Genomic DNA, 26,871 nt, shown 5'->3' with positions numbered 1-26,871 from the left:
AGGTGCATGATCATGTGAAGGCCAGAGGATGACATAGTCTTCCTCAATCATGCTCTACATTTTGAGACAGGGTTTCTCACTGAATCTGGAACTTGACAATTTGACTGAACTGCCTGGCCAGCAAGCCCCAGGGATCCATCAGCACTAGCCCCAGGGATCCTCCTCAGCACTAGTTGAGTGTTACTGTGACAGTGTTACTGCGCCTGGCATTTACATAGGTGCTGGGGCTCAAACTCAGGGCCCCTTGTTTGCACAGTAAGCACTTCACTTGGGCCTTTTCCCTGCCTCACTGGGTGTCTTCCATTTTTCCTTAGCCACTTTACTCAACCAGCATAATCCCTAACTACATTCTAAATATTTGTCCTTATACCCAGAGATAAGTATTCTTTCCCCTCACCAAGGAAACTTCTCTTTCCAACAGATGAAACTCATTACAGAAAACCACAACCAATCAGAAATAGAGTTGTGGAGCGAGTCCCAGTGGATACATCTACAACACAACTCCTACTCCTAAGGTTCAGGGATTACTGTGGAACAGGTCGAGGAAAGACTCTAAAGGCAAGAGGGTCAGGGGGTGTGTTATGAGATCATGTCTCTTAGAAATGACAGAAACCACATCCATGAAGTCTTACCACCATGGTTGCCTTAGCATGACCTAAACAAGACACCAGTGGACATGCTAATGTGGAAGAGAGAAAGCCCACAAGGCTTTAACCCTACACAAAGACTATAAGCAACTAAGGAACCCTGAGATTGGGAGAAACAGTGGGAAGAGCATGTAGCTCGAATCTTAAAATGGTCTTTTAATAAAAAACCTCGTACCAGATATTGATGTAAATGCTGAAAGATCAGAGAGACAAAGGAACAAGCCACCTCTTACCTCCAGGACTCCTCAGCCTGAAAAAACCTCCTCAGCCAAAAGACTTTAGTTCCTGTCTCCTCAGCCTTACATACCTTTCTCTGTCCACCCATATGATCTCTTGTCTCAACTTTCCCGGTGCTGGAATTAAAGGCGTGTGACTCCCAGTAATTGGGATTAAGGTGTGTGCTACCACTGCCTGGCTCTGTTTCTTAGACTGAGTCAATCTCATGTAGTCCAGGGTGGCTTTGAACTCACAGAGATCCAGACAGACCTCTGCCTCCTGAGTGCTAGAATTAAAGGTGTGTGCCACCAATGTCTGGTTTCTATGTTTAATCTAGTGGCTTGTTCTATTCTCTGATCTTCAGGCAAATTTACTAGGGAACACAATATATCACCACAGAGCTATCCAATACCAAATGGTCAGCCCTGAAAACATATATACAAGTAGCATTATACAGACTTAGCAAGTTGTATTTATGTATTTAGAAATGTGCGTGCGCGCACGCGTGCACAAACACACACACACACTCACTCTCTCTCTCATGCAATAACAATTAAAGAAAAAGAGGCCATAAATGTGAAAGACAATGTGTGTGGGGGGGGTACATGTAAGGTCTGGAAGCCTAAGAGGGGAGGGAAATGATGGAATTGTAATCTCAAAAAAAAAAAAAATTTTTTTTTTTAGAATGTTTTTATTTAGTTGGCAACAGGTTGGGAGATTTCACAGAAATATCTGGATTTCCTGGTTGTCTACAAGAAAATAGAAAATCTGCCCACGGGGCAACCATCAGCTGGAGCTAATAATCGTTAGACAGTTTGTGTGCTTGGTCTTTGTCCCAGTCACCGCCTTCCACTCTTCCCGCTTCACTCACTTAGGTTAGTTGCCCACCATTACCTCACCTAAACAACCCGTTCATAGGTTCACAGTATGGCACCCACATTTATCCAAGACATTTTTTCCAAGGGAGCACACCTGAATGCTCAGACACTTTTCTTCCTGTTGGATGAACACAGGTCCTGGCCACAGATTCCATCCTTTGGTTCTCCTTTACTGGTCCAATCTGTCTGGTCCTAGGCTCTCTTCCATCTTGGCAAAGAGACCTATCGAGGAGAGACTTCTAGCAGGCTTTCCCACATTACAGCCAAACTGATAGGAAATACGACTTCATTCTCCATTAAAGTCCTAAAGTGGCCAAGTTTCTTCACCTTATCCCACCTGGCTCTTCTGTAGTTTGTTCCAAATGAGAAGGTAGCAGAATCCATGGACTACAGCAGAGCTTCGGGGCCAAACTGCCCAACAGTCTTCACTGTGCTTCTACACGTTTGGTCTCCTTGTCTCTGCTTTGATCCTGATTTGGCATCTCTAAACCCAGACGGTGCAGAGAACACGCAAAGAAGCGAGGCAGCTTGCAGGCCAGGAGGAGTTCCTCTGTTCTGGAGCCCAGGGCAGGCAGGATGAGCTGCCTAGCATGCAGGTGAAGAGGGATATAGCGGGCCTTTGCCTGCTGCAGCCCCAGCTTCTTCAGTGTGCCAGCAGAAAGCTTCTACATAAAGCAAAGACAAATCCTTAAGAGCACAGCCAGCTACTGCCTGTCTTTAACTACCCGCACTAACCTCTGCAAGACCCAGTAATGGCTAGCTTGCTACAGGGGCATGTCTAGGAAAGGCTCAGAACCTGGGTAAGAAAAATACAATCATACCAGAGAAACTCTTATTGGTCCATTTTCTGGCCCTTTAAGAGAATGGGTGCTAATATCAACTAATAAAAAAGACTCCCCCATGGTTCTTTAGATAGCATGAAAGGCAGCTGTTATCATAGCCTCCCAACAATATCCGAAAGTAAACAAGTGAACCACTAAGATTCTGACAGCATATCCAATGGCTCCATGAAGACAGCAACTACTCTGATGCCTCTAAAAGCTAGAAGCATGTTCCCGTGTCTGCAGACAATACTTTGTCATGACCTACTTCAGGATTTTAACAAAAGAAAAGAATAAAAAGTAAGTTTACCAAAACATCTTTTTTTTTCTTCTAAATGCTTTGAACAATGTAATTTCAGAAGCACTCCAAATCACATATATTGCTAGTGTTAAGACACTTAAATGTCACATTTCTTGAGAACCTTCACTTACTCTAGGGGATGTCCTCTTCCCCAGTGTGTTAATCTCTCTCCCTGTCTCTTGATGCCCAGGTTTGTATCTATCATAAAACCATTTATAGATAAACTCCACTGTTGCTTCAAAACAAACAAAGTAAAGAAAGAAGTGCTTGCTGGGCACGGTGGCCCACGCCTTTAATCACAGCACTTGGGAGGTACAAGCAGGTAGATCTCTGAGTTCAAGACCAGCATGACCTACAAAGGGTTTCCAGGCTACACAGTGAGACCCTGTCTCAAAAAGACCAAGGGGATTCAGCACTGACACACCAAGGGCAAGCCCATTCATTGTTTATCTCAATAAATATTACCTCCAAAACCAATACCACAAAGCCAAGGGGAGGGGTGGCGCTCTCTCTTGTCTGTTAAACAGTGTAGAGTTAAACCAATGGGGGTCTGAAAGTGTCCCCCACAGTGTTGGGCATTTGAACAGTTGATCCATAGTTGGTGGTGCTATTTGGGGAGCTTTAGGTGGTACGAGAGGAAGTGTGTCACTGAGGGCAGACTTTGGGAACTTAAGGCTTTGCCTTACTCCCAGTTCGCTCTTTCTGCTTGTTGCTTGCATTTGAGATATGAGCTCTGAGCACCTAGTTCCTGCCACCATGCTGGCTGCTTGCTGCCATGCTTCCCCACCATCATGGGCTCTTATCCCTCTGGAACAGTGTGTGGGGTGTGTGTGTGTGTGTGTGTGTGTGTGTGTGTGTGTGTGTGTGTGCTACCCACCACCCCCACATTTCCCCAGAGTGTTCTTGAGTGAGAATAGAAGGAAATATTAGATAGAAGGATTTAGAGTGAGGAGATAAACAGATAGAAAATACAGGATAGCTTCAAGAGGGCCTGGAGCCTATTCCAGTGGGCCCTGATTGTCTCTGCCCTATGGTATTTATAGAAATGCCAAGGGGTGGAGCAAAAGGCCTCCCCCCTGAACAGCTAAGAGCAGACCATCTCAGACAACTGCACTCAGGTCCATGGTCCTATCACCCTCTCTATGCAGACCTGCTGGGTAAAGCCACTAGGAAATCTGAAAATGGGCTCCCCTAGAACAGTAGCCAAAATAAATAAACTCTTTTATATATAAGTTGCCTCGGTCATGGTGTTTTATCATAGTAACAGAAAACTAATACATCCAGTATTACCTGAGGGGCCAACCTACTCCAGTCTGAGTACTTGTGATCACCAAGGATTGGGCAATCCAACCCAAAAGACAGGTGAACTCGAAGCTGATGTTTTATTCCTTAGGAGAAAAAGGAAAGAAACATTTATGAGGAGCAATAGAAATGATGCTACTGCTGACATCTGCTTCAAATCCTATTAAATCAAAGCACAGTAAACTAGCAGCACCAAATGCAATAAGGAATAAGGGAGGAAACCCTAAGCTATGCAGTACCAGCCAGCTTAGGAAATAAACATACATATTCTGGACAGCCATTATCATGGCCTTTACGTCTACGATTACCCTAACTCTTTATAATTTTACTATATGGTAGTAAACTATTATTTTGTGTATTTCTTTCTTTTTTTCTTTTCAGTACTGGGGATTGAACTAAGTAAGGGTCTTGTGTGTGCTAGACAAGTGCTCTGCTACTGAGCTAAATCCCCAGATGCACATTTCTTAATTATGCTATATATGCATTTCTCACTTGAGCCCCTTGCAGTACACAGTACACAGCTCAGTGGCACCAGTTACATTACACTGTGTCACGACCATCAGCACTGTCCATCTTCAACTTCCTATCCTCCCCAATAAAACCCACTGACTGAACAACAGCTTCCCATTCCTCCCCTCTGGCTCCCTCCACCTCTAGCTTTTGGCAAGCACCATTCTATTTTCTCTATGAATCTACTACTCTAAGTATATCATGTGAGACAAATCATACAGACTATATCCTTTATATCTAGTTTACTTCACTTAGCATAATGTTTTCAAGGTTCATCCATGTCAGAATTTCATAATTCTTCTAAGGCTAAAAATAACATTCCCATGTTATTTCTCCATTCATCCATCCTGGGTTACTGCTATGAACACAGGGATGCAATGTCTGACTTTAGATTTTTTTTTAACTAAATAAGAGAATTGCTGGATCAGATGCTTTTTTTTTTTTTTTTTTTTTTTATTTTTTTTAAGAAATGCTTTGTATGTTTTAAAATAAAGCTAATTAAGCTGTGTTCTCCTGAAGCTGGGCACAGTGGCACATGCCTATAATTCTAGCACTTGGGAGGCTGAGGCAGGAGGATCACCAGTTCCAGGCAGCATAGGATACATAGTGTATTATTTCATGTATTCTTCTACTCCCCACAATCATCCCCATGGAGACCCTTGTTTCAGATCTGCACCAGAAGCACAGACAAGGTCATACAAGTCAGCTGTACCCACAGCCTACATACAGTGGCTCAGAAAGGGGAGAATCCAGCACAAGGCCCTGGGCAAAGCATGCCGGTCACCGCACAGTGGGATGGGGCGTCCTCACCAGTAATAGGCTGCAGCTCCACGAGGGCAGAAGAGGGAGTGCTGCTGAGCACCTGGTACTGAGTTACAGCAACATGGGCATTCCGGTTGGCCCGCACCTTGACCATCTTCCCATTGTCCATACGGTAACCCGGGGCCAGCGTCATCTGAAGCCAGAGAAATCAAGACATGATTCCCAAGACAAGACAGAAACCCATGCCTCAGGGAGGCAGCTCACCTACCTTGTGGTGCTGCTGCTGGCCTTGCACTTCCTTCTCCACGATGGGGATGTCCACGACTCCTGCCGAGGGCAAGGGGGCACGCACAGTGATGGCCCTGGGGGTGACAATACAGATTGCTGCTTGAGCCGCAAAAATCAGGAAGGGGCTTCTGGGAGTTGGGGGCTTAAGACCTCACCATGGACCATCTTTACTACCATTTTTGCAGCTTCTTGTCTATGTAAAGGAGATTTAGAATGGGTCACTGAATTATGGCTGTGATGTCATGATTTCTTTGACTAGCAAATAGGCAGGGACAGTCCTATGAATTTTTACTATTATCATTCTGTCACTCAGTCACATGTTTGTTCACTCAGTATGAGATTAGAACCCACTACTATTTATTTATTTGACTAACTTTTATTGATTCTTTGTGATTTTCACATCATGCATCCCAATCCCACCCATCTCCCCAGCCCCCATCCACCCTTACAACCCCCCCACTACTATTTATAATCAAAAGAGAAATGGTAAACAAAATCCTATTATCTTGATTTTCTTTTAATTGTACATATCCATGAAAGATCATTTAATTTTTTCCCAAAGTATCCTACAATCAATACGCATGACTTTAGCTTAGAAGATTTCAGTTTAGAAATATCTAGCTCTGGGGGCTGGAGAGTTGCCTCAGAGGTTAAGAGCACTGACTGCTCTTCCAGAGGTCCTGAGTTCAATTCCCAGCACCCACATGGTGGCTCACAACCATCTGTAATGAGATCTGGTGCCCTCTTCTGGTGTGTAGGGATACATGCAGACAGAACACTATACATAATAAATGAATAAATCTTAAAAAAAAAAAAAAAGAAAGAAAGAAAAGAAATATCTAGCTCATTGAGCGGTAGTGATGCCCACCTTTAATCCCAGCACTTGGGAGGCAGAGGCAGGCAGATCTCAGTGAGTTTGAGGCCAGCCTGGTCTACAAAGCTCCAGAACAGCCCTGGCTCCATAGAAACGCTGTCTAGAAAAACAAAACAAACAAAGAGGAGTATCTAGCTCTCAGGCTAGGTGCTACATCATGAAAATCATACGGGACCACCACCAACTATTCTAGTAGCTCTTAAATTTGACTGTATATTCCAGTTATTTGTGGAACTTGTTATACTTTAGTATGAGAACCAATTCAGGGCTTCATGCATACTAGATGCCCTAGCTCTGCAGCTAAGCTTTTAGAAACTTTAAAAGACACAGATACTAAACCCACAGCCACCAGACTGTGGGTGGGTCATAGACATATAGCTTCTCAAAAACAAAAAAATATTTTTATTTCTGTATGTCTGTATCTGTCAAACAAGTGCAGGTGCCCATAGAAGCCAGAGGCAGGTGATGGATCCCCTGAAGCTTAAGTTACAAGTAGTTGTGAGCTGCCAATTATGGGTACTGGGATCAGTGGCCATTGAGATGGCATAGCAGAAAAGATGCTTGCTGCTAACCTTGACAATCTCAGTTTGACGCCTGGCACCACATAATGGAAGTAGAGAACTGACTCCAAGTTGTCCTCTGACCTCCACAGATGTGCATGTACAAACACACAGAAACACGAACACACGTTTAAAAAACAACATGGGGCTGGAGAGATGGCTCAGAGGTTAAGAGCACTGGCTGCTCTTACAGAGGTCCTGAGCTCAATTCCCAGCAACCACATGGTGACTCACAACCATCTATAATGGGATGTGATGCCCTCTTCTGTCATGCAGGCATTCATGCAGACAGACACTGTATACATAATAAATAAATAATCCTTAAAAGAAAAAAAAAAAACACTGGGTATAGTGGTTACAGTCCTTTCTACCCAACATTTGGGAAGCAGAAGCAGGTATCTCTGTCTATGTAGCAAGTTCCCGGCCAGCCAAAGTTATGAAGTAAAACTTTGCCTCAAAACCCATCAAACAAAATCAAACAAACATACAAACAACAGCGGATGAGGGCTTCACATGCGTGATGATGAGCTCGGAATCCTAGCAGCCATGCTAAGTTCAGTACAGCAGTGCACATCTGTGACCTCAGTGTTCAAGGGGACAGAGACAGGCACAGCCTGGAGTCTAGCTTTTCAGCTAGTCTAACCAATCAGTGAGTTCTAGGTTCAGTGAAACACCCATCTCAATAAAATAAAATAAAGAGTGATAAACAAGTCTGACCATCCTGCTCTGATTTCCATATGTACACACAATCACACACAAACACACAAATCACTATTTTATCCACATGAACACACAAGTGAGCATGCACACACATTCACAGATACACACACACACACACACACAATATGAACCGCTATTTTATCACTCAATATTCTAAGTATTTAAGCTGTTTCATATTCTCTTTATATCCTCTTGAGTCCTAGTACAATGCCTTCTATTAACAGTTCCTGTAGTACAATGGACAGATAAAAGAGATGTCTTCATTTATCCCATTAACAGGCTTCCTACCAGTACTTCTTTTCCACCTGACGGGTTCTAAATAACTCCTGGACTTGATGTGCCACATCCTTCTCCCAGGCCAACACCATTACACCCGTGGTTTCTTTGTCCAGACGGTGGCACAGATGCAAAGGCTCTGCCTTGTGGCCACGAAGCATCTTTGCCAGAATGGGCAGTACATCAGTGATACAGAGCTGGACTCCAGGGCCACCTATGACAGAAAGAGCCAGGAGCAGGCAGGAGTTTTCACTGAGGAACTCTTCTTGAGAGAACAATCCTTATTGCATAGGTTATCCCCATTTCCTATAGTTGTGCTATGAACACATGGCAGAGATTACTAATATTAATAGATCCAGAGCTCTCATTAGCTATAAAATGAACTGCAGGTCCCCAGTCCAGAACTCATATTTTAACAGTAACTAGTGTCTGTAAACATTGTGGCTTTCTCTTCTGATTCTGAGGGATGGAGAAGCTCTACTGAGGCATTACAAAGAGAGTGAAGAGGGGCTCTGAGATCAGACTTTACTCTTTGCACTCTCCATTTGACCTTAGCTCACTATCTTTCCAACTGTGCTTTGTTATCTAAAAGATATAGATAGCCACAAAAAGTAACCCAACAGCCAAAACCTCATCAGAGAATAGTAAGGCAAGAACTCAAGAGGGGGTAAAAATCAGACGCATTTAACAATGCCTACTGTACTTCTCTGTACTACCCACCAAAGGAGCTATTTACTCCAACTAAAATACTTAGATTCCCCTGAAGTCTTGACAAATACATTCCTTTTATTCTCCTTTTTACTTCTCTTTCTTCTTTTTTTTTTTAATTCTGATTCACTTCAGCTGTCCATTATCACTACATTTAGCAGGACCAGGACATACACTAAGTTCCAGACACATCCCTCCCCCTCTTACATATTAACTTCCTCTTCCCTGGGGTTTTTGTTCTTGTTTCCCTACCTCTCTCATTTTGAAATGAGGTTTTGCGGTTCCTGAGACTGGTCTGAACGCCTGATCCTCCTGCCTCAGCCTCTCCTAGACCTGGCACCCAGCTCTTCCCTCCACCCCCTGTTTTGATGGAGAATAATCATTAAGACTGTCAGCACACAGCTTTTTGTATTCTTCTGCAACAGTCTGTGTGGGAGGCTGCCCACAACCCAGTCAGAATTCAGCTTTTGTATTCCTCTGCAATAATCCCCGGGGACGGCTGCATAAAGCCCACTGTCAGGTATTTGGAAGTGGGGACTTGGCACTGGTTTGTGTTAGCAGGAGTCGTATACATGGGAGACTAGTATACAAAGGCTAAATTAATTGAACTCAAGAGTGCCTCACAGGTACGGCTTCAGAGGTGGCCCTAGTTGTGGAAGGAAGCAGCAGCAGGTCCCTTCCCCTTGCCCACGTGGTTCTTACCGTGCACAGGGAGACCATAGGGTTTATTAATGACCACGAGGTCCTTGTCCTGGTGGAGAATGCCTCGGCTCAGTTCCTTAGCAAGCACATTGGGGTGAACCCGCTGTAGCTGCTGTGTGAACCGCACTAGTTCCTGCACCCTCCGCTGAACAGGGTTTGTAGGGACCTAAGGAGAGAGAAGGGCGGCAAAAGCTTAACGAGGAAGTGAAGCGCTGGGGATGGCCTTAAGTGAGATTTAGGTTTCGTGCGGGGGTGGGGGGGGATGACTGTGTTGTAGGATTAGGCTCATGCCTTCCTTTGGGACCATACCTCGGTATCTATCTCACCTACATACCCACGCGGTGTTTGGGTCTGAGCCTGGCAGTAGCAAAAGTGCCCACAAAGACACTGTGCCAGCATTGTCCTTTTCTCTCAGTGGCATTGACTATCACACTGTATACCCTCAACACTGACTTACTCGCAGTTACAGAACCTGCCCACGGCACCCTACACCTGGGAAAGCCGTGAGAGCATTGCCTCTTGGGAGTTGTGGTCTTTCCAGGCTCACCGGGATTTTCTTCGTCTTTTGCTCTTGTTTCTGGGCTCGGAGCTTCTCTGCCAACCTCTGAGCATTCAGGGGCCTAGAGGTAGTAGCACCGGAACAAAACGGCTTGGACCTGGGAATGAACAGTCTCCCGGGACGCGAGCTCCTACTCAGGACCCGGAGACCAGGCGCACCCAACCTGGGCGCCGCCATCTTGCCGAGGGCGGGGCCAGACAGCACCGCACGAAGAAGAGCGACCCGGGGGGGAGGGGGGAGTGAGGGGCGGGCTCTGTTGGTCACGTGGGCGGGCAGCCTGCAGGTCACGTGGGCAGTGCGCGCTCAGTGCGGCTGCGCCGGCCGGTAGCTGCAGCTGGAGCGGTGGCGTTTGGAGCAGACGCGGTGAGTGTGTGGGAAAGCCAGGCTGGGGCTGGGAAATGCCGGTGCCTCAACGGTTTCCGCGTGGCCCAGCTCTCCGTTCTTGGAGAGCACTGCCCTGGGAACCGTGTCTCGCTTGGGGACGCGACCCCACTCCAAAACACTTCCCCGCCCCCGCGCCCTTTAGAAGCGAAGCCGGAGAGACGCTGGCTCCTCCGCCTTCATCGGCACCTGTCTGGTCCCTCTTAGCAACCGGGTCCTCGGCAGCGGGTCCTCAGAGGGACGTGTCGTGTCCCCTTTTATTTCCTTGCCGGTCGCCCTCCCGGAGATTCCCGGATCTCTCGTGTTCCAGCCTCTCACTTGGCGGCTGCCAACCCCTTTGTTTCGCGTTGTTTGTAACCAGTCCCTTCTCCCGAGGATGACGGAGGACCCCTACCCCATATGACCTACCTCGAGAGCACCACGTTTTTTTCCTGACCTTCCTCGGGAGCTCGTTTCTTGGGGTCTCCTGTCCCTGCTCTACTCTTCCCAAAGAAAGGGCAGAAAGAACAGAACACAGACCTTCCCCCTTTTGCCTCCTTTAGTTTTTCCTTCCATAGCTCGAAACTGTCCAACCCTCTCCCCCTTTCCTACAAGGGGCTCCCGGGTCGGAACTGCAAACCACAGCTTTCCTATCACCAAAGAGCAGCTGGGAATTTGAACAGCTGTTTGGAATGGTAATTTTGAAAACACCTTGGGATGCGCATGCCATTTGCTGGGGAAGCTGATGCTAAAAGGATGTCATGAGAACTAGTGACTCTTCTCTGATGAGAGAGAGAGGGATTGCGTTTCAGTTGGAGACTAAGTAGTTGAATTAGGTTTGGGTCCTTCTCCCTCCAAAAAGGATTAGCAGAGGGAGACCACATTACGTGTGAAACAGTTGAACAGGTGGATAGCCTACAGAAGACTAAAAGCTGAAGAGTTTCAACTTTATGTGTTAGGTAGTCGAGAGTCTTTGAAACTTCTTGAGAAGTTCCTTGTAAGTAGCATTGTAGATAGGAATCTGATAATGCAGTGCAGGACAGATCGAAAAGAAAAGGGTTTGTAGCTGGAAAACCATTTAGGCTATTGCAATGTTGGTGATCACTAATGAGGTCATGTCCCATCCCATGGTCTTTTTCCCTCTGCTCAGTACCGTCCTTGGAATGTGAATTACAGTTTATGCAGTCAAGTTGTACCATTGTTGATGAGAGTTACTTGAGGACTTTTTTCTTTTTTCTAATCCCCAAGCCTGTTGATACAGTAAGCTCACAAATATCTGTGTGGCTGCAGTGTTTCTGAGTTGAGTTGGATTTTTTTTGTCTGTCATTTGTTTTGAGGGTCTCACATTGTAGACCAGGCTTGCCTTGAATTCACAGAATTTTGTGTCTGCTTCCCCAGTGCTAGGATTAAAGACTGTTTCTGAGCTTTTTATTTGTCGGTTTTTGACATGAAGAAGGAAAGCAGAGAATGGTGGAAAGAAGACTTGTCTGTGTGTCTGTAATAAGATAAGTGGTCCGGATACAGAGTTCCCTGGGAGCAGTTTGGGAAACACTGTTTCGTCTGTTAGTGGCTCTGTTCCATCTGAACAAGAAATTCACAAGTAGAGCACCTATAAAAGTTGAGAAACCCCACCCTATAAGAATTATTACCCTTTCTGATAAGCTGCAGTTGCAGGTTCTAATGTCACTGAACTATTGAGCATCCCTTGTTAATCATATAAGGCTCCCTTCCTAAGACATGGGCATCAGGCCTTAAATTCACACCTTTAAGTGAATTTAATTACACACCTGTTCCAGGTTTGGGGGAAGGGGTGGAAAAACCTGTATATGTTCAAGATTAATGCTTGTTTGTATAGAATTGACCTGTGGCAGGAAACAAAGCAAAGAAGCAACTCAGATAGATGTCATTGCTAGTGACACAAAGCTGTGTTCTTGCTTTCAGGGTAATGCAAGGCACAGTCTATAATGCCTGAAAATAAAGATGCTTTGCCACTCACTGTATTAAAGAAGAGGCTTTTAAGTTTTGTTTTGTTTTTTGCTGAAAATTTCTAAGAAGAATTTAAAGAATTTAGTTTTTCTGTTTATCTCTACATGTGGTTACAAAAGTTACATTTCCTTAATGCCTCTCCCATGAATCTTGGCATTTCACAATTTAAAATAGAGTTACAGCTGGACATGGTGGTGCATGCCGTTAGTCCCAGCCCTGAGGAGGCAGAGGCAGGAGGATCTCAGAATTCAAATCCAGCCTGGTCTACATAGAGAGTCCTGTCTCAAACAACAAAACAAGTAGAGTTACTGTTCATAAACAGTTGATGTGCATACATCCTCTTTCCTTCAAATCTGTATTATCTTCTTCCTCTTCCTTATCCAGTCAGAGCTATTTTCAGGCCTTCTCTGTACTACTTCCTCACCAACTTCATGCTGACTTTTGATTAGAGACACCTCTTGTCCAAAGATTTTCCCAGTCCAAGGGAGGAACTAGAAGGACATTCTGTTACTGGGTCACCATTTTTACAGAGTACAGATCTGTTCAAACATGGCTTATTTGTATAACTACATAAAGAACTTGATTGTTGGCTCAACTTGTACTGACGACCTGAGTCCCACATAGAAGAAGGAGAACTGACTTCTCCCAGGTTGTCCTTTCTCCCAGGTTGTCCTTTCTCCTCCTGAGTTTGTATGCACTTGAGCACATTCAGACACACACACACACACACACACACACACACACACACACACAAATATAATAATTTTTAAAAGTACATAATCTTAGCCGGGCGGTCGTGGCACACGCCTTTAATCCCAGCAGAGGCAGGCGGATCTTTGTGAGTTGGAGACCAGCCTGGTCTACAGAGCAAGATCCAGGAAAGGTGCAAAGCTACCCAGAGAAACCCTGTCTCGAGAAAAAAAAAAAAAAAAAAAAAAAAGTACATAATCTTTTAAAGGAACCTTTTAAAGATGTCTATTCTATAGAAAAGCAAAAATGCTCCCTTAGTATTTCATAAATATAGATGATAACTAATTAATAAGGAATCTTAAGCAGCATACATGGAAGATTGACTAGTTCACAGAAGGCTAAGTTGTGCTTCCTGAAACAAAGATTTGCCAGTTGCAGATTAACCAGGGATCCCGCTTGCCTGAAGACCAGGAAGTACTTGGACACTATTTTATGGTTTTAGGGAGATTAAGAGAAGCAATTAGCAAGAACTCACTGGTGGTTTCCTGGAAAGTGTGGTCTGGGGAGCCAGGCGATCTGGGGACTGGTCCCAGTCTAGTTGCTATGAAATTAACCGGTAATTTGGGTTTTGATTTTTCATCACTTAACCGCTGATCTTTTTTCTACAGCTCTCAGTAGCTGTTCTGTGAAGGTTTTCAAATGGTACTTCAGAGCCTCTCTTTTGACCTTAACAAGTGAAACTTATTTCAGACTTACCTTGAATGTGTGTAGCGCCAGCACAAAGAATCTAGATTCCTCCCAAATGCCCCACCCCAAGTGCACTCTCTGGTGGGTAGCCATTCCAGCCTTGGCCTGGAAGTTCCAACCCCCATTGAGGCTTTGGTAATGGTCACGCCTACAAGGCGGTGCTGAGGGAGGAAGCTGAAGACCCAGGATCGAGAGGAGAGGTTTCTCTTGGTTCTGGGACCCTGGACGCTGGAGGTAGACCGAGCAGAGTTCTCCAGAGAACACCACCGGACTGCGCCATACCTTTCCCAGACCCTGCAACCTATCCCTTCATTTGTAAGCTATCCCACAAAATAAACCTCCCTTTTAACTACGTGGAGTGGCCTTAATAATTTCATCAATAGCACTCTACTGAGCTGATGTTTGTACTTAGAGTTTACCTAACTGAATGGTATTGGGGTGATACTTAAGATTTCCCAAGTGAGGATTGGTGAGATGGCACAGCATGTAATGGTGTTTGCCTAAAAAATGTGGAACCCCATAAAGGTAGAAGGAGAAAACCTACACCATGAAGTTGCCTTTTGACCTCCATATGCTTGCTATGGTACATATGCCCCCTCCACCCCAAATAAATAAATTTTTTAAAAAAAGAAAAGCTTTCCTGGCTCAGGTGTGATGACACACACCTTTAATCCCAGCACTCAGGAGGCAGAGGCAGGTGAATTTCTGTGCATTTGAGGCCAGCCTAGTTGGTCTACACAGTAAACTCCAGGCTAGCCAGGGCTGCCTTGTGGGACCCTGGTTTTTTTTTTGAAAAGAGAATCCTATAACCTTATAATGTAGGTTATGGATAGTAATTATTTTTTCCAAACCACCTTACTGTTTTTAAATTTTTGAGACAGGATATTTACCACTATGAAACCCATGCTATCCTAGAAATCACTGTACCTCCCAGACTAGCCTTCAACTCTTGTCTTCCTGAACCAGTCTTCTCCTGAATGCCAGGATTATAAACCTGCTGCCACACCCAACCTCAGACAGGCAGTTCCAGGAAATTCCCTTGTTCTGTTGCCTCATACTTTTATCTACCTTTTGACCAGTGGTCCAGAAGGTGTAGCTTAAATTAGTGTTTCCTGGACTTTGGTGTTTCTTGAAGCATGGATAGTAGCTATGTCACAAGAGAATGCTGGAGATGGGCCATGTGAGGCTACTAGCCTCGTTCTGTCTGTCCACAGTTACCAACCTGATAGGTAGCACCAATGCTGAGGAGATAAAATACACCCTACCCTGACGCCTGACTACTTTGCACATTCAAGGTCCTTACTGAAAACTGTCTGACTCTGAAGAGGAGTTGTGCCATGGATTGTTTTTCTCAACTTGGTCTTGTTTGTCATGCGTGTGCCCCTATTAGTTACTCTTGGTTAGTTTCTCTTTGCAGATTGTACTTGTTCTAGTACAGTGGCTTTCTAAAAGTGTACCCATAGCAGTAACGGATAAAGAGATGAAGAGTGGGTTAGACCTTGTGAGACTGTGGGTGTGGTCTTGGTCTGCCCATTTAGAAAAAGTAAAGACTACCTAAAATCAAAGATGACTACAAAGAATGGATGTTTCTTTAAATAATTTTATTTTATGCTTTCTGTTATAAAAGTAATAGTTTAACATGAAAAGTACAAAAGTTAGAACAGGGAAGCATTCATAGTTCTCTTTTCAAGCCATGTTAATATCATGGCTTGTCTCCAGTATTTTATGGACTGTGAAAATTTAAATGAGCAAATAGAAGTAAAGTGGGTGTGGTACATGGCCTGCCATGTTTGTCATCTCAGAACACCAGCGGTAGGAGGGTTTAAGAGGTTAAAGGTCATCTTTAGCTACACAGAAAAAAAAGGGCAGGAGCAGGGGAAAAAGCGCTAAACTCCCATCTATGATCAACCAGTTTGACAGTTAACCAACATGGGACCATTGCCCTCCCATCCCCAGATGGCTCTGGCTCAAATCCCACACATATTTCATCTGAAATTTTGTTGTCTATTTGTTTTTAGTACAACCACAATCCATTATCCTTTTTTTTTTTTTTTTTGAGACAGGGTTTCTCTGTAGCTTTGGAGCCTGTCCTGGAACTCTACCTCTGCCTTCTGAGTGCTGGGATTAAAGGTGTACGCCACCACCCGGCTCGTTATCATATTTTTTAAAAAAGAAGAATTTGTTAATGTTGGCAAGCAAGAAACTTGCTCCTTTTAGCAGTTGAAGAGACCCAAGATGCATCCAAGAAGAAGCTACATATCTTGCAAACACTTGTTTTGTTGCTGATGGGGATCAAATTCAGTGCTTTATGAATGTTAGCAAGCACCTTAAGTCATATGCTTTTTAAAAAATAATTTATTTTTATTTTTATGCATTGGTATTTTGCCTGTGTGTCAGATGCCCTGGAACTGGAGTTACAGATAGTTGTGAGGTGCCCGTGTGAGTACTAGTATTGAACTCATGTCCCCTGGAAGAGCAGCCAGTGCTCTGAACCACTAAGCCATTTCTCAAGCCCAAGTCATCTGCTTTTAACTAGGGAAACAATATACTTTTCATTAGATCACAGAATGTTGATCCAGAAGAGACTTGTGGCCTGTAAGTCTTGCAGATGATAGAGTGCATGGTGGCTATATAATTAAATCTTTCACTTTTTTGGTTTGGGGGTAATTTATTTGTATGTTGATATCAGGGGCTTGCAGTTAGCCATGTCTGGGCCTCGTAGTCACTATGTAACAGGCTATCCTCAGTTTTGAGATAGTTCCCTTGCTTTAGCTTCCTGAGTGCTAGGATTACCCATGCCCAGCTGGTTTTTGTTGTTGTTTTAGACTAGGTCTTACTGCATAGTCCAGACTGTTCTCAAACTCAGTGCCTTAGCCTCCCCAATGCCAAGAGTACAAGTTTGAGCCATCATGCCTAGATGAGTATTTTATAACATTTGGTCTTTACACAAGTTAAACCTGTTCTATCCATTAAGCTGATCTGCAGCCTTCTTTAGTGTGTGTTTTAAACTCTTAAGTGTTAACTGCTTTAGGGCTACTTGAAGTTTAAATTAATGCATATTAAAGCACTCTTGTAAAGCCTAGCACATTGCCAGTATATAAAGACTATCAGCTAGTCTCAGCACATAGTATAGGACCAGGTGCATAAATACTTGTCAGATAGTTTGTAAATGAGCTAGGAATCAAGAAATACAGAATTCAGTCTAATTTTGTCTCTGGGGTTATTTACTTCAAAGTTTTCTGCCTTCAATTTCTCATCCATAGAAGAGGGTAGTGTAAACAACTATATGATACTGAAATTCCTGTGCTTACTTGAAGTAACAGATGGATATTTAGAAAAGTGAGGAGATTTGAAAATAGATTGGGAGGACTCGGTGATGTAGAGAACTTGTTGCTTTTGCAGTGGGCCTGGGTTCAGTCCCTAGCACCCACCTGGTGGTTCATAATCATCCGTAACCCCAGTTCACAGGTATCCAGCACCACCTTCTGACCTCTGCACAACACCAGGCACTCAGGTGGTACACATATATCCATTCTATCAACCACTCATACACAAAAAAAGAAAATAGATTGGGGATTGGGGACATTGACAGCATTTAAGCTCCATACCTTCATTCTTCATTTGTAAAATGAATTAATAATACCTGCCTAATAAGGTTGATAAGCAAGATAAAGATATGGAGTGTCCAGCATGCAATAGGTACTCAAATTATTAGTCTGAAATTGTATTAGACTTTTGTGACTATGACCAAATACCTAAATACAGTAGCTTAAAGGTGAAAAGACTTATTTTGTCTCATAGTTCCAGGGGTGAGTCCATCGTGGTGTAGGGAGCTTGGTGGAGCTATTATGTTGACCAAGAAATAAGAAGGAAGGGGCTAGAGCAAGATATAGCTCCCAAGGGCATCCACCGTGATGACTTCTAAGTAGGTCTTGCTTCTTTCTTTTCTCCATCTCCCATTAATTCTGTTGCACTGTAAATGTATCAAGGGATGGACTCATTGATTAGATCAGAACACTTACGATCTAGTTGTGTCTGGAAACCCCTCATACACATATTCAAAAGTGTACTTATTTCTTGGGCCTTTGTTAAACCAATTAAGCTGATACTCAGGATTAATAATCATGCATCACTTCTCATGCAGGGCCTGGCATGTGCTAGGCAAGCGTTCCCCCATGGAGCTACATCCCTAGCCCAGTATTTGCAGTATTTTCAAAACTGTAAAGAGCTATGTATTTTAAGGTATTATGTAAAAATCAAAGTAATCTTATTGGGAAATGAACATAAAACATAGTTTCTAGACTATCAACAGAAAAAAAATTACGGATTTTTAAAACTACTTGGTTGGATAAAAGCCAGATGTTAAGACCCTAAGAAAATAACATGTATTTTCAGCAGGACTTTCCTATTTGAGTAGGAGATTTGAGTAAGAACAATTAAAGATGTGGCTCATTGTGTATGCTTTAGTTGTTAATGGCTGGCACATACTGGTAAGTTGGACCCGATATCATTGTTATATGTACTATATATCTCACTAGTTGGTGTTCGCGGAGTTAAACTATTAACTAGTTTAAAGAAATTGATCCACTCAGTTTACCGATCCCAATATATTGGTCCCAACTTGGTCAGAGTTACGGGGAACACTGAGCATAATGGCTCATGCCTGCTATTCTAGCACATGGGAGGTTGAGGCAAGAGGATTGCTTTGAGTTCATGGCCAGCTACATAGTGAGACTGTTTCAAGCAAGAAATCAGTCATTAGATCTCTGCTGTAGAGATTCTGATTTGGTGACTTGGAGTCCAGGAAATGGTTTCTTTCTGCTTCTCCAAGCTAATATTTTGTTTATGGATATACCAGATGAAGGTCAGGCTCCTAAAAAAAAAAAGTAAAAAAAAGTCATGGCCAATGTTAAATATTGCTACTTCGCCTCTCTGCCAAACAGTGTTGGCTGTAGAGACATACAATCTCTTTCACCTGTACTCCTCACTGTTTAGGTTGGCCCACACTTCAGTTCTCACCTGCCTGCTGTTAGTTCCCCCAAAGTGTGCCAGCATGCTTCTCACATACTTATCAGTAACATTGTGAGCTCAGCTGTATCACCCTGTCTGTTGGCGCCCTGCCTCTTCCTCCTACCTTCACTGTTTTTTAGGAACGCTGCCCAGCTGCTGTCCTGGACCTGCTTTTCTCTCATCTTCTTCCTGTGTGGAAGGAACCATGTCCTTTTCTGGCTTGTTTCCTTGTTTTATTGAAGCATACACTCCAGGAATTTCCTGAGAAGTATTTGGATGGCTTGATTTTGCCTGCCCATTTGGTTCAGCAGCATATAGAAATGAAAGTTTGAAGTAATTCTCCCATAGAATGTTGAGACATTGCTGTACTGTCTTCAGGAATTGGCTATTGCTCTAGAGACGGCATTCACATCCTTTCCACATAATCTTGTTTCTCGCCTTTCTCCTTCCTTGAAAGTTATGAGTGTTGCATGAATCCTAAATGGCCTTACAGTGAAAACCCAGAGCCAGATATTGGGGTAAATGCTGAAAGATCAGAGAGACAAAGGAACAAGTCACAGCCACGTCTCACCTCGCCAACTCCACTAATCCTCTGACTGAATGCCCTAGTCCTCAGTTGAAAGCTCTCTACTTCCTGTCTAGCCATTTCACTTCCTATCTCAACCTTCCTGGTGCTAGGATTAAAGGTGTGTGCCACCACTGCCTGACCTCTGTGTTTAACTCTGTGACTAGCTCTGAGACAAGTTTTATTGGAGTACAACAAAATATCAGCACATATGTGGATGTCCTCTATCCCCTATATTACATAGTTTCATGGCGGTGTACAATGGGTGAGGCTGCCCCAGCGTTCTCGTCATGTTATAGTTGGTCCATTCATATCCTTGAGTTCTGAGGCATTTGGCAGACTCTTCTCCCATCCTTTCTTTGATTCTTTTGTTGCTCTTCTCTCCCTCCCTTCTCCTCCCCTCTCCCCTTATCCTCCTGTCCCTCACATCTCTCTCCCCTCTCTCCTCTTTCTTCTCTCTCTACCCCACTTTCCTATCCTCTTTCCTCCCTTTCTTTCCTCCCCTTACCCACTCCCTTCTCTCTGTAGCCTAAGCTGGCCTTGAACTCACTAAGTAACTGAGTCTGATCTTGAACTTTTGATCCTCCTTTCCCTCCTAAGGGCTGGGAATTAAAGCGTGTGCTACCATGCCAGGGTTTTAGTCTACTCTTGTTATATGGATGGGATAGGCTGCAGGTGGGTCCATTATAGTTCTTTAGATCTTTGCATTAGCTCCATTTCCTACAAGTGATTGGAGGGTTTTCACTGGAAATTCTCTGCCTGATTGTATCCTGCCTCTCATAGGCAATGACATGCTCCTTCTCCAGGCTGGCCTCAGAGCACCTGATTGAGGTGCCCTCTCTGTTTAATGTCAGACCCTGCCTCCCTTTTCCTTCCCTGTTTCCTGGAGCATTTCTTACCTGGCTTACCCTCACTACGACTATGGGCTTCACCAGGACATGGGGTTTGGTTTTGTTCTCTTCTGTTACCATTGTAGAGAAGGACCTTGCACTTAGTAGGCACTTAGTAATTTGAGAAACAAATGAACTCCTTTATCTTGTGATTTCTTTGCAGGTCTAATGATCCTGGTTGTATTTGACTCAAGTTATTTCAAATTTCATTTTGTTTTTCTCTAAACCTTTGATTTGGGAAGTGGAGAAAATGAAATCATTTTCTGACTTAGCAGTGGGTGAAGCAAATTGCAGTGAGTAGACTTTATGATAATCCATATATATCTTTAGATCTGCATTAAAGTTTCTGTTTCCCATCTCCAAAAATTGATTGAAAGTCCTTAGCTGGTGCAGTTCTCTCCCCTCTGTCTCAGTCTTGGTTTTGTAGTTTACAAAATTCTTATCATTTTAAAGATAATACTTGAAAAGAAAGCATTAATTGCTTAAGGACTAACGTCAGGGGAGTGGGCACAATGATATCTGTACATAGCAAAGGAAAACACAAATTACCCATAAATTTCCTTAACTGTTTTCAGAAGGCCAGTCAGCACAGCCTTTTTAACACTGCCCAAAAAGCTTGAGATTAGAAGTCACCGGTAAATGCTTCATAGTGTTCCAGAATCCATAGGTGTGTCTCACCCATGGGATGGAGCTAGAGAGCTGCCTTCTCAATGGGCAGCTCATCCTGGTGCCTCACAGCCCTAGCCAGCTGGAGCAGAATACTGCTGCCCTGTCCTGACACTGCGTGGCTTGTTCCTGTAGCTATGGAGAGCAAACCCTAGACCTTACACATTCTAGATGAGTTCTCTATTGCTGATCCATACAAACTTTCCCTCCATTATCTTATGGAAACAAGATTCTTGCTAAATTGCCAGGCTGGCCTTGAACCTGCTTGCTTCTACCTCTGTAGCTGGGATTATAAGTAGGCCCTACCACATCTTGCTCTGTTTAAATTGTATTTGTTTGCTCATTTAAGCCAGGGTCTTGTATTAAAAAAAAAAAAAAAACTGGCCTCCACCCTTAAAAACATTATTTACAGCTGCGCAGTGGTGGTGCATGTCTTTAATCCCAGCACTTAGGAGGCAGAGGCAGGCAGATATCTGTGAGTTCAAGGCCAGCCAGGTCCACAAAGCGAGTTCCAAGACTGCCAGAGCTGTTACACTGAGAAACTGTCTTGAAACCTCGCCCACCCACCAAAAAAAAAAAACAACAACAACAACAACAAAAACCCCAAACCATTACTTACTTTTATCTGTATGAGTGTTTTGCTTGCACCTGTGGACATCTGTCCGCTACATACATGCAGTGCCAGAGGAGGCCAGAAGAAGGTATCAGATCTCCTGGAACTGGAGTTACAGACATCTGTGAGCTGCCACGTGTGTGCTAGGAGTCGATCTGGGTCCTCTGGAAGAGCAGCCAGTGTTCTTGACTGCTGAGCCATCTCTCTAGCCACAACCCCAGCTTTTGATATTCCGCCTTGGCTTCCCGAGTACTGAGGTTAAGGTGTACACAACTATGCCCAGCACTGAATGTTTTTAAAAGTTAATTTTGCTAAGATACTGAGGTCAGTGGAGGAAAGCAGGAAAGTAGTATGAAAGGGGTTGTAAGAATATGATAGCCTGGAGCAAAGGCACTCTAAGGAAGGAAGTTTTGAATTGATAGAGCCAAGATTATTAGGTGCTTTGCACTCCTTTTTGAAAACATTGTATGTGTGTGAGTGTTTTGCCTGTGTGTTTGTACCATGTTCATGCCAGATGCCCTCAGAATCAAAAGAAGACATCAGACCTCCTAGACTTGGAGTTATGGATGGTTATGAAGCACCATGTGAGTGCTGGGAAGTGAACCTGGGTCTTCTACAGAGCAGTAAGGACTCTTGCCAGTGAGCCAGCCCTCTTGCCTTTTCTACATAACTGCTTCATTATAATTTTATATTTTTTCTTTAATGTCTACACAGGATCTGTTCTCCGAGGTACAGGAGAGGTGCCAACTACCCTCTGGCTGCTCACTGCCTGGGAGTCCCTCCCTTGTCTTCACTGGCCTCCTAAGCTCTTTATTATACAGTGTGTTTGTAGGTTTCCCTAGCCTGCTTTTCTCTCATAATTTTTCCCCCTTTGGTTATTTTCACAGGCCACTTTGAGACTGCTATTGCCTGCTGGGCAAAGCAATGCTTTGGATCTATTTCTTCCACGCTAAAACTTGATGGGCTCTATGGAGATGATAATCTCTCTTTATTTGTGTGTGGCGCTTTCAGATTCTTTTTTCTAATCTAAACAATACTTTAGACTCTCAGCTTATTTACATATCACATAAAATACTATGTTGTTTTGTTTTTTAAGTTGATTTTTTTGTTTGTTTGGTTTTGGTTTTGGGGGTTAGGATTTCTCTGTTCAACAGTTCTGGGTGTCCTGGTACTCACTTTGTAGAACAGACTGGCCTCCAGCTCACAGAGATCAGGCCTCCAACTCAACAGCGATCCGCCTGCCTCTGCCTCCCAAGTTCTGGGATTAAAGGTCTGCGCCACCACCACCCAGCTAAAGTTGATTCTTATTAGGACAAAAGTCCTACAGAGATTATCATGGTAGTTGAAGATGGCATTTTTAGTCATATCATTCTTTTGTTCTTAAAGGATTGTTAAAATGGTTTTTACAAAATCAGTATGCACTTAGGTTGGTATTTCAGACCAAAAGAAAGAGGCAATTGCCCATAATTTTAAGATGTAGAGATTATCTCTGTCATTCAGAGGTCTGTGGCACAGAATAATTTTTAAACTATTTTGACTTTTAGTTTGACATACTGTCTGTCTCAGAGAACGACATGTGTCTAAGTACAGTCTCACTGAACTTGAAAGTTGTATCTCATGGGCCTGAAGCACAGTAGAGACATAGTCCAGGAATCTCTCCTGGTTAATTGGTACTTTAGACCGTAAGAATACTGTGGTGGGGAGGGAAAGCAATGTGTGGAGTTGGAGGGGGTTCCTTCAGACCTTGTACCTTGGAAGCTAAAGTGAGGGTGACTGCTCTCTCACTGGGGGATGGAAGGGAAGCTAGGAAAAGATGAGAATGGAATTAAGCACTAGGTGCTTCAGGAGGGAAAGGAAGAGGAACAGCAACACAGTCTCGGTGAATTTTGTCTTTTGGATTTCGTTTCCTGTAAAGGGTTCAGTGAGCACATGTTCCTCCTCAGTGTTAATGTGTGTGTATTCAACCTGCATGAACATGTTACAAGTCTGGCTACGGTGTTCTGTCCCTAGAGGCTAGACTTTCCAAGGAAATAGCCTATGTCTTATTCATCAGTTGAGATACTATCACATGTCATTGTGTCATGTGGGCTGACTTTGAAGTCAGTGTACTATGTCCACTGTGCTGAGGCATTATTGCACTGTGTCTTAACAAAGTCGACTCTGCATAATAGTTAGGTGACTTTTATTTAGCAAGCTTTGTAATCAGTTTCATTATCTAGGGTATTTGTCATACATAGTGATAACAGAATCTTCTTCAGAGAGGAATAGTATTGAGCTAAGTGTAAATGCTATGTAGTGTTTGGGGGAGGTAAGCTGGATGCAATAATGGTAATTTTAACACTATGTTTGCCATTTACTATATATTTGAACATGAAAATTCAACAACTTATGACTAATAAAATGATTGTTTTGAATCCTACAGGATATGCAGAATATAATCAGAGGCAGCTACAAACTAGAAATAGACTGAGTTGAGTGCATATAGCTCTGTTTTATCAAACACATTGGTAGACTGTCAACAAAGTCTATGTGACCTTATTCTCTCTTCATCAGTTTATCTTCTAGACTGTCATAGTAGGTACACAATTGTTGAATCAGCAAATATTTGAACATTTACTCTGTTGCTTAAAACACTGTGTAATAGAAATGAGCCTAGGAACAGATGATAGAACTTCTCCTTGTTATTCTTGTGGGAGAGGCCAATAATTGCAAAAAAATAATTAAAAAAATAGAAATAAGGGGTCAAAGTATCGCAGAGGCACTTAGAGGAGAAGGGTGCACAGGCAGCCTACTGGTAGTGTTGAAACTAGAGGGGCTCCGAAAGAGGAGAGGGGCTGAATGAAGTGCTGACAGTGGGTGGAGCTAGGGCTTGGTAACCATGATGAGGAATTTAATTTTATTAATCACAAATGAGAAGTCATGGAATGCTTTATTTAACCCAGTTTGTTTTGAGATAAGAAACACTAGTTTCAGCCAGGCGATGGTGGCGCACGCCTGTAACCCCAGCACTTGGGAGGCAGAGGCAGAGGTAGGCGGATCTCTGTGAATTCAAGGCCAGCCTAGTCTTCAAAGCGAGTTCCCGGACAGCCTCCAGAGCTACAGAGAAACCCTGTCTCAAAAAGAAAGGAAGGAAGGAAGGAAGGAAGGAAGGAAGGAAAGAAAGAAACTCTAGTTTCTTGGAAGGAAAGAAGGAAAGAAAGAAAGAAGGAAAGAAAGAAACTCTAATTTCTTGTCCCCAAATACTAATACCCCTGAATCACTTGACAGAAAGAATTCTACTTTTAAGAATCCACCTTTGCCACTAGAAAAATGGCTTAGAGGTTAAGGGCACTGGCTGCTCTTCCAGAGGTCCTGAGCTCAGTTACCAGCAAACACATGGTGGCTCACAACCATCTATAATGAGATCCGATGCCCTCTTCTAGCGTGCAGGCAGAATACTGTATGCATAATAAATAAATAAATAAATCTTAAAAAAAAAATCTCTCTTGGCTGTGGTGATAACTCAGAGCACAAAGTGTTTGCTGTGTAAGCGTGAGGACCAGTATTAAGCTCCTCAGAGCCCTTTTAAGTCAGACACAGGAGGATAGTTCAGATCATCAGGTACGATTTGAATAAAAGTTGGGTGGCCTATGCATATAGATGAGGAAGAACATTCTGAGTAAAGACAGACCTCAAGGCTAGAGTGCACAAGCCTATTTGAGGAATTTTGTAGAGGCTTTAGGGAGGGACTGGATGTGTCAGCTTTCTAGAAATGAGTTTCTCTTGAGCTTCAAGAAATTCATAAGTCAAAGTAAATCAGTAGTTAGGGGTGGAACTTCCAGTCCACAAATTCTACAGATGCAATCTTTAAATACCTACACTCATGTCTTAACTTGAAATCTTAACAAAGTAATGCAGTTTAAGTTCACTTCATCGTACAGCTGAACAAACAGGTGTCTCTGTAAGTAAATCAGTGGAATTGGATTACATGCTTATAGACCCAGCATTTTTAAAAACTGAACAAAACAAAAAAGCCCCAAAACTAAAAACTCTACCATTCTAGAATGGGGATGTAGTTCAGTGGTAGAATAGGTGCCTGGTGTGCCCAAGGTACTGTTTTTCTTCTCTCAGAATTCAGAGAGGGAAGAGTGGATATGATCATTTCCACTTACAGATTGCCAGGTTATAAGGCTAAGGTCTGTTTTATGGCAAAGATGCTAAGGACAGTTGTTGATAAGACAAACAGTGAGAGAGTTAAGACTGGGTTTAGTGAAGGGGGAAACTGCCTTTTGTTTGTTTCTGTTTCCAAGACAGGGTTTCTCTGTGGAGCCCTGGCTGTCCTGGAACTCACTCTATAGATTAGGCTGTCCTCGAATTTAGAGATCTGCCTGTTTCTGTCTCCCAGGTGTTGGGATTAAAGATGGTTGGGCATATACCTTATTAGTAGAGCATTTACCTAATATGCATAATCAGGTTTTATCATGTTCCCTGTTCTTTCTAGCCCAGTAGTACCAAATCTCTTAAATGTTTTTATATGATGATAAATATTTTCTGTTTTCATACAGTGAAATTTTCTATGTGCTTCTTAATTTTGTTTTGTTTTGTTTTGTTTTTGTTTTTTGTTTTCCGAGACAGGGTTTCTCTGTGTAGCTTTGCGCCTTTCCTGGAACTCACTTTGGAGACCAGGCTGGCCTTGGCTTCTTAATTCTTAAGTCTTGAATTGGTCACACTGTCATCAGTGGCCATAGTAGAAAATCAGCAGAGCTGTGTGTATCAAGCGTGTTCTGTGCATTGAAGTGCCTTGTTTCAAATGTCCATGCTCTTTATAAAGAACCATGCCCTGTAATCTGCTCAAAGTGATCCTGGGGCTACTCTAGCCATCATGTGCACAGCTCATCTTTTCTTAATGTTCTGAATTTTGCGTCATGATTATAGTGGCCTTTTGTCCTTTGTAAAACTTCTACATGCTTTCTCCATTTATCACTGTTTTCTATTGGAATCCTATTCTTCAAATTGCCATTCATTGTTTCTAGGTTAGTTTGCTGGGAGTTGGAGCTTAAATAAAATTACTAGAGAGTGTTCAGAAATGTGGGTCTGAAGCAAAACATTCTTTCTGCTAATAGCGCACACACACATACACACACACACACACACACACACACACACACACACACACACAAGGAAGGTGGCACATGTTCATCTAAATAAAAATTAGAAGGACTCTTGGAAGTCAGCATACCT

General features: G+C 43.3%; 2 protein-coding genes across 3 annotated transcripts in view; one reads left to right on the top strand and one right to left on the bottom strand.

The window, feature by feature from the left end:
- Positions 1-1,543: 1,543 nt before the first annotated feature.
- On the bottom strand, positions 1,544-10,336 carry Rpusd4 (RNA pseudouridine synthase D4). The gene is made up of 7 exons (XM_036192999.1): positions 10,113-10,336; positions 9,566-9,731; positions 8,168-8,369; positions 5,706-5,799; positions 5,486-5,630; positions 4,154-4,251; positions 1,544-2,406 (listed from the first exon to the last, which is right to left on the bottom strand). Exons 1-7 carry the CDS (start codon positions 10,299-10,301, stop codon positions 2,167-2,169), a joined length of 1,134 nt encoding a protein of 377 aa, XP_036048892.1. The 5' UTR covers positions 10,302-10,336; the 3' UTR covers positions 1,544-2,166.
- An 82-nt stretch (positions 10,337-10,418) lies between these two features.
- Fam118b (family with sequence similarity 118 member B) overlaps positions 10,419-26,871 on the top strand; it is a 50,927-nt gene continuing 34,474 nt past the window's right edge. For both annotated transcript variants that reach the window (XM_036192444.1, XM_036192443.1), the window contains exon 1: positions 10,419-10,487. The gene's annotated coding sequence lies outside the window, so the exon portion shown is untranslated. The remainder of the gene's footprint in view (positions 10,488-26,871) is intronic.

The sequence above is a fragment of the Onychomys torridus genome, chromosome 7 (genome assembly GCF_903995425.1).
Source record: "Onychomys torridus chromosome 7, mOncTor1.1, whole genome shotgun sequence".
NCBI classification, from domain to species: Eukaryota; Metazoa; Chordata; class Mammalia; order Rodentia; family Cricetidae; genus Onychomys; species Onychomys torridus.
This window is presented reverse-complemented; position numbering and strand designations above follow the sequence as displayed.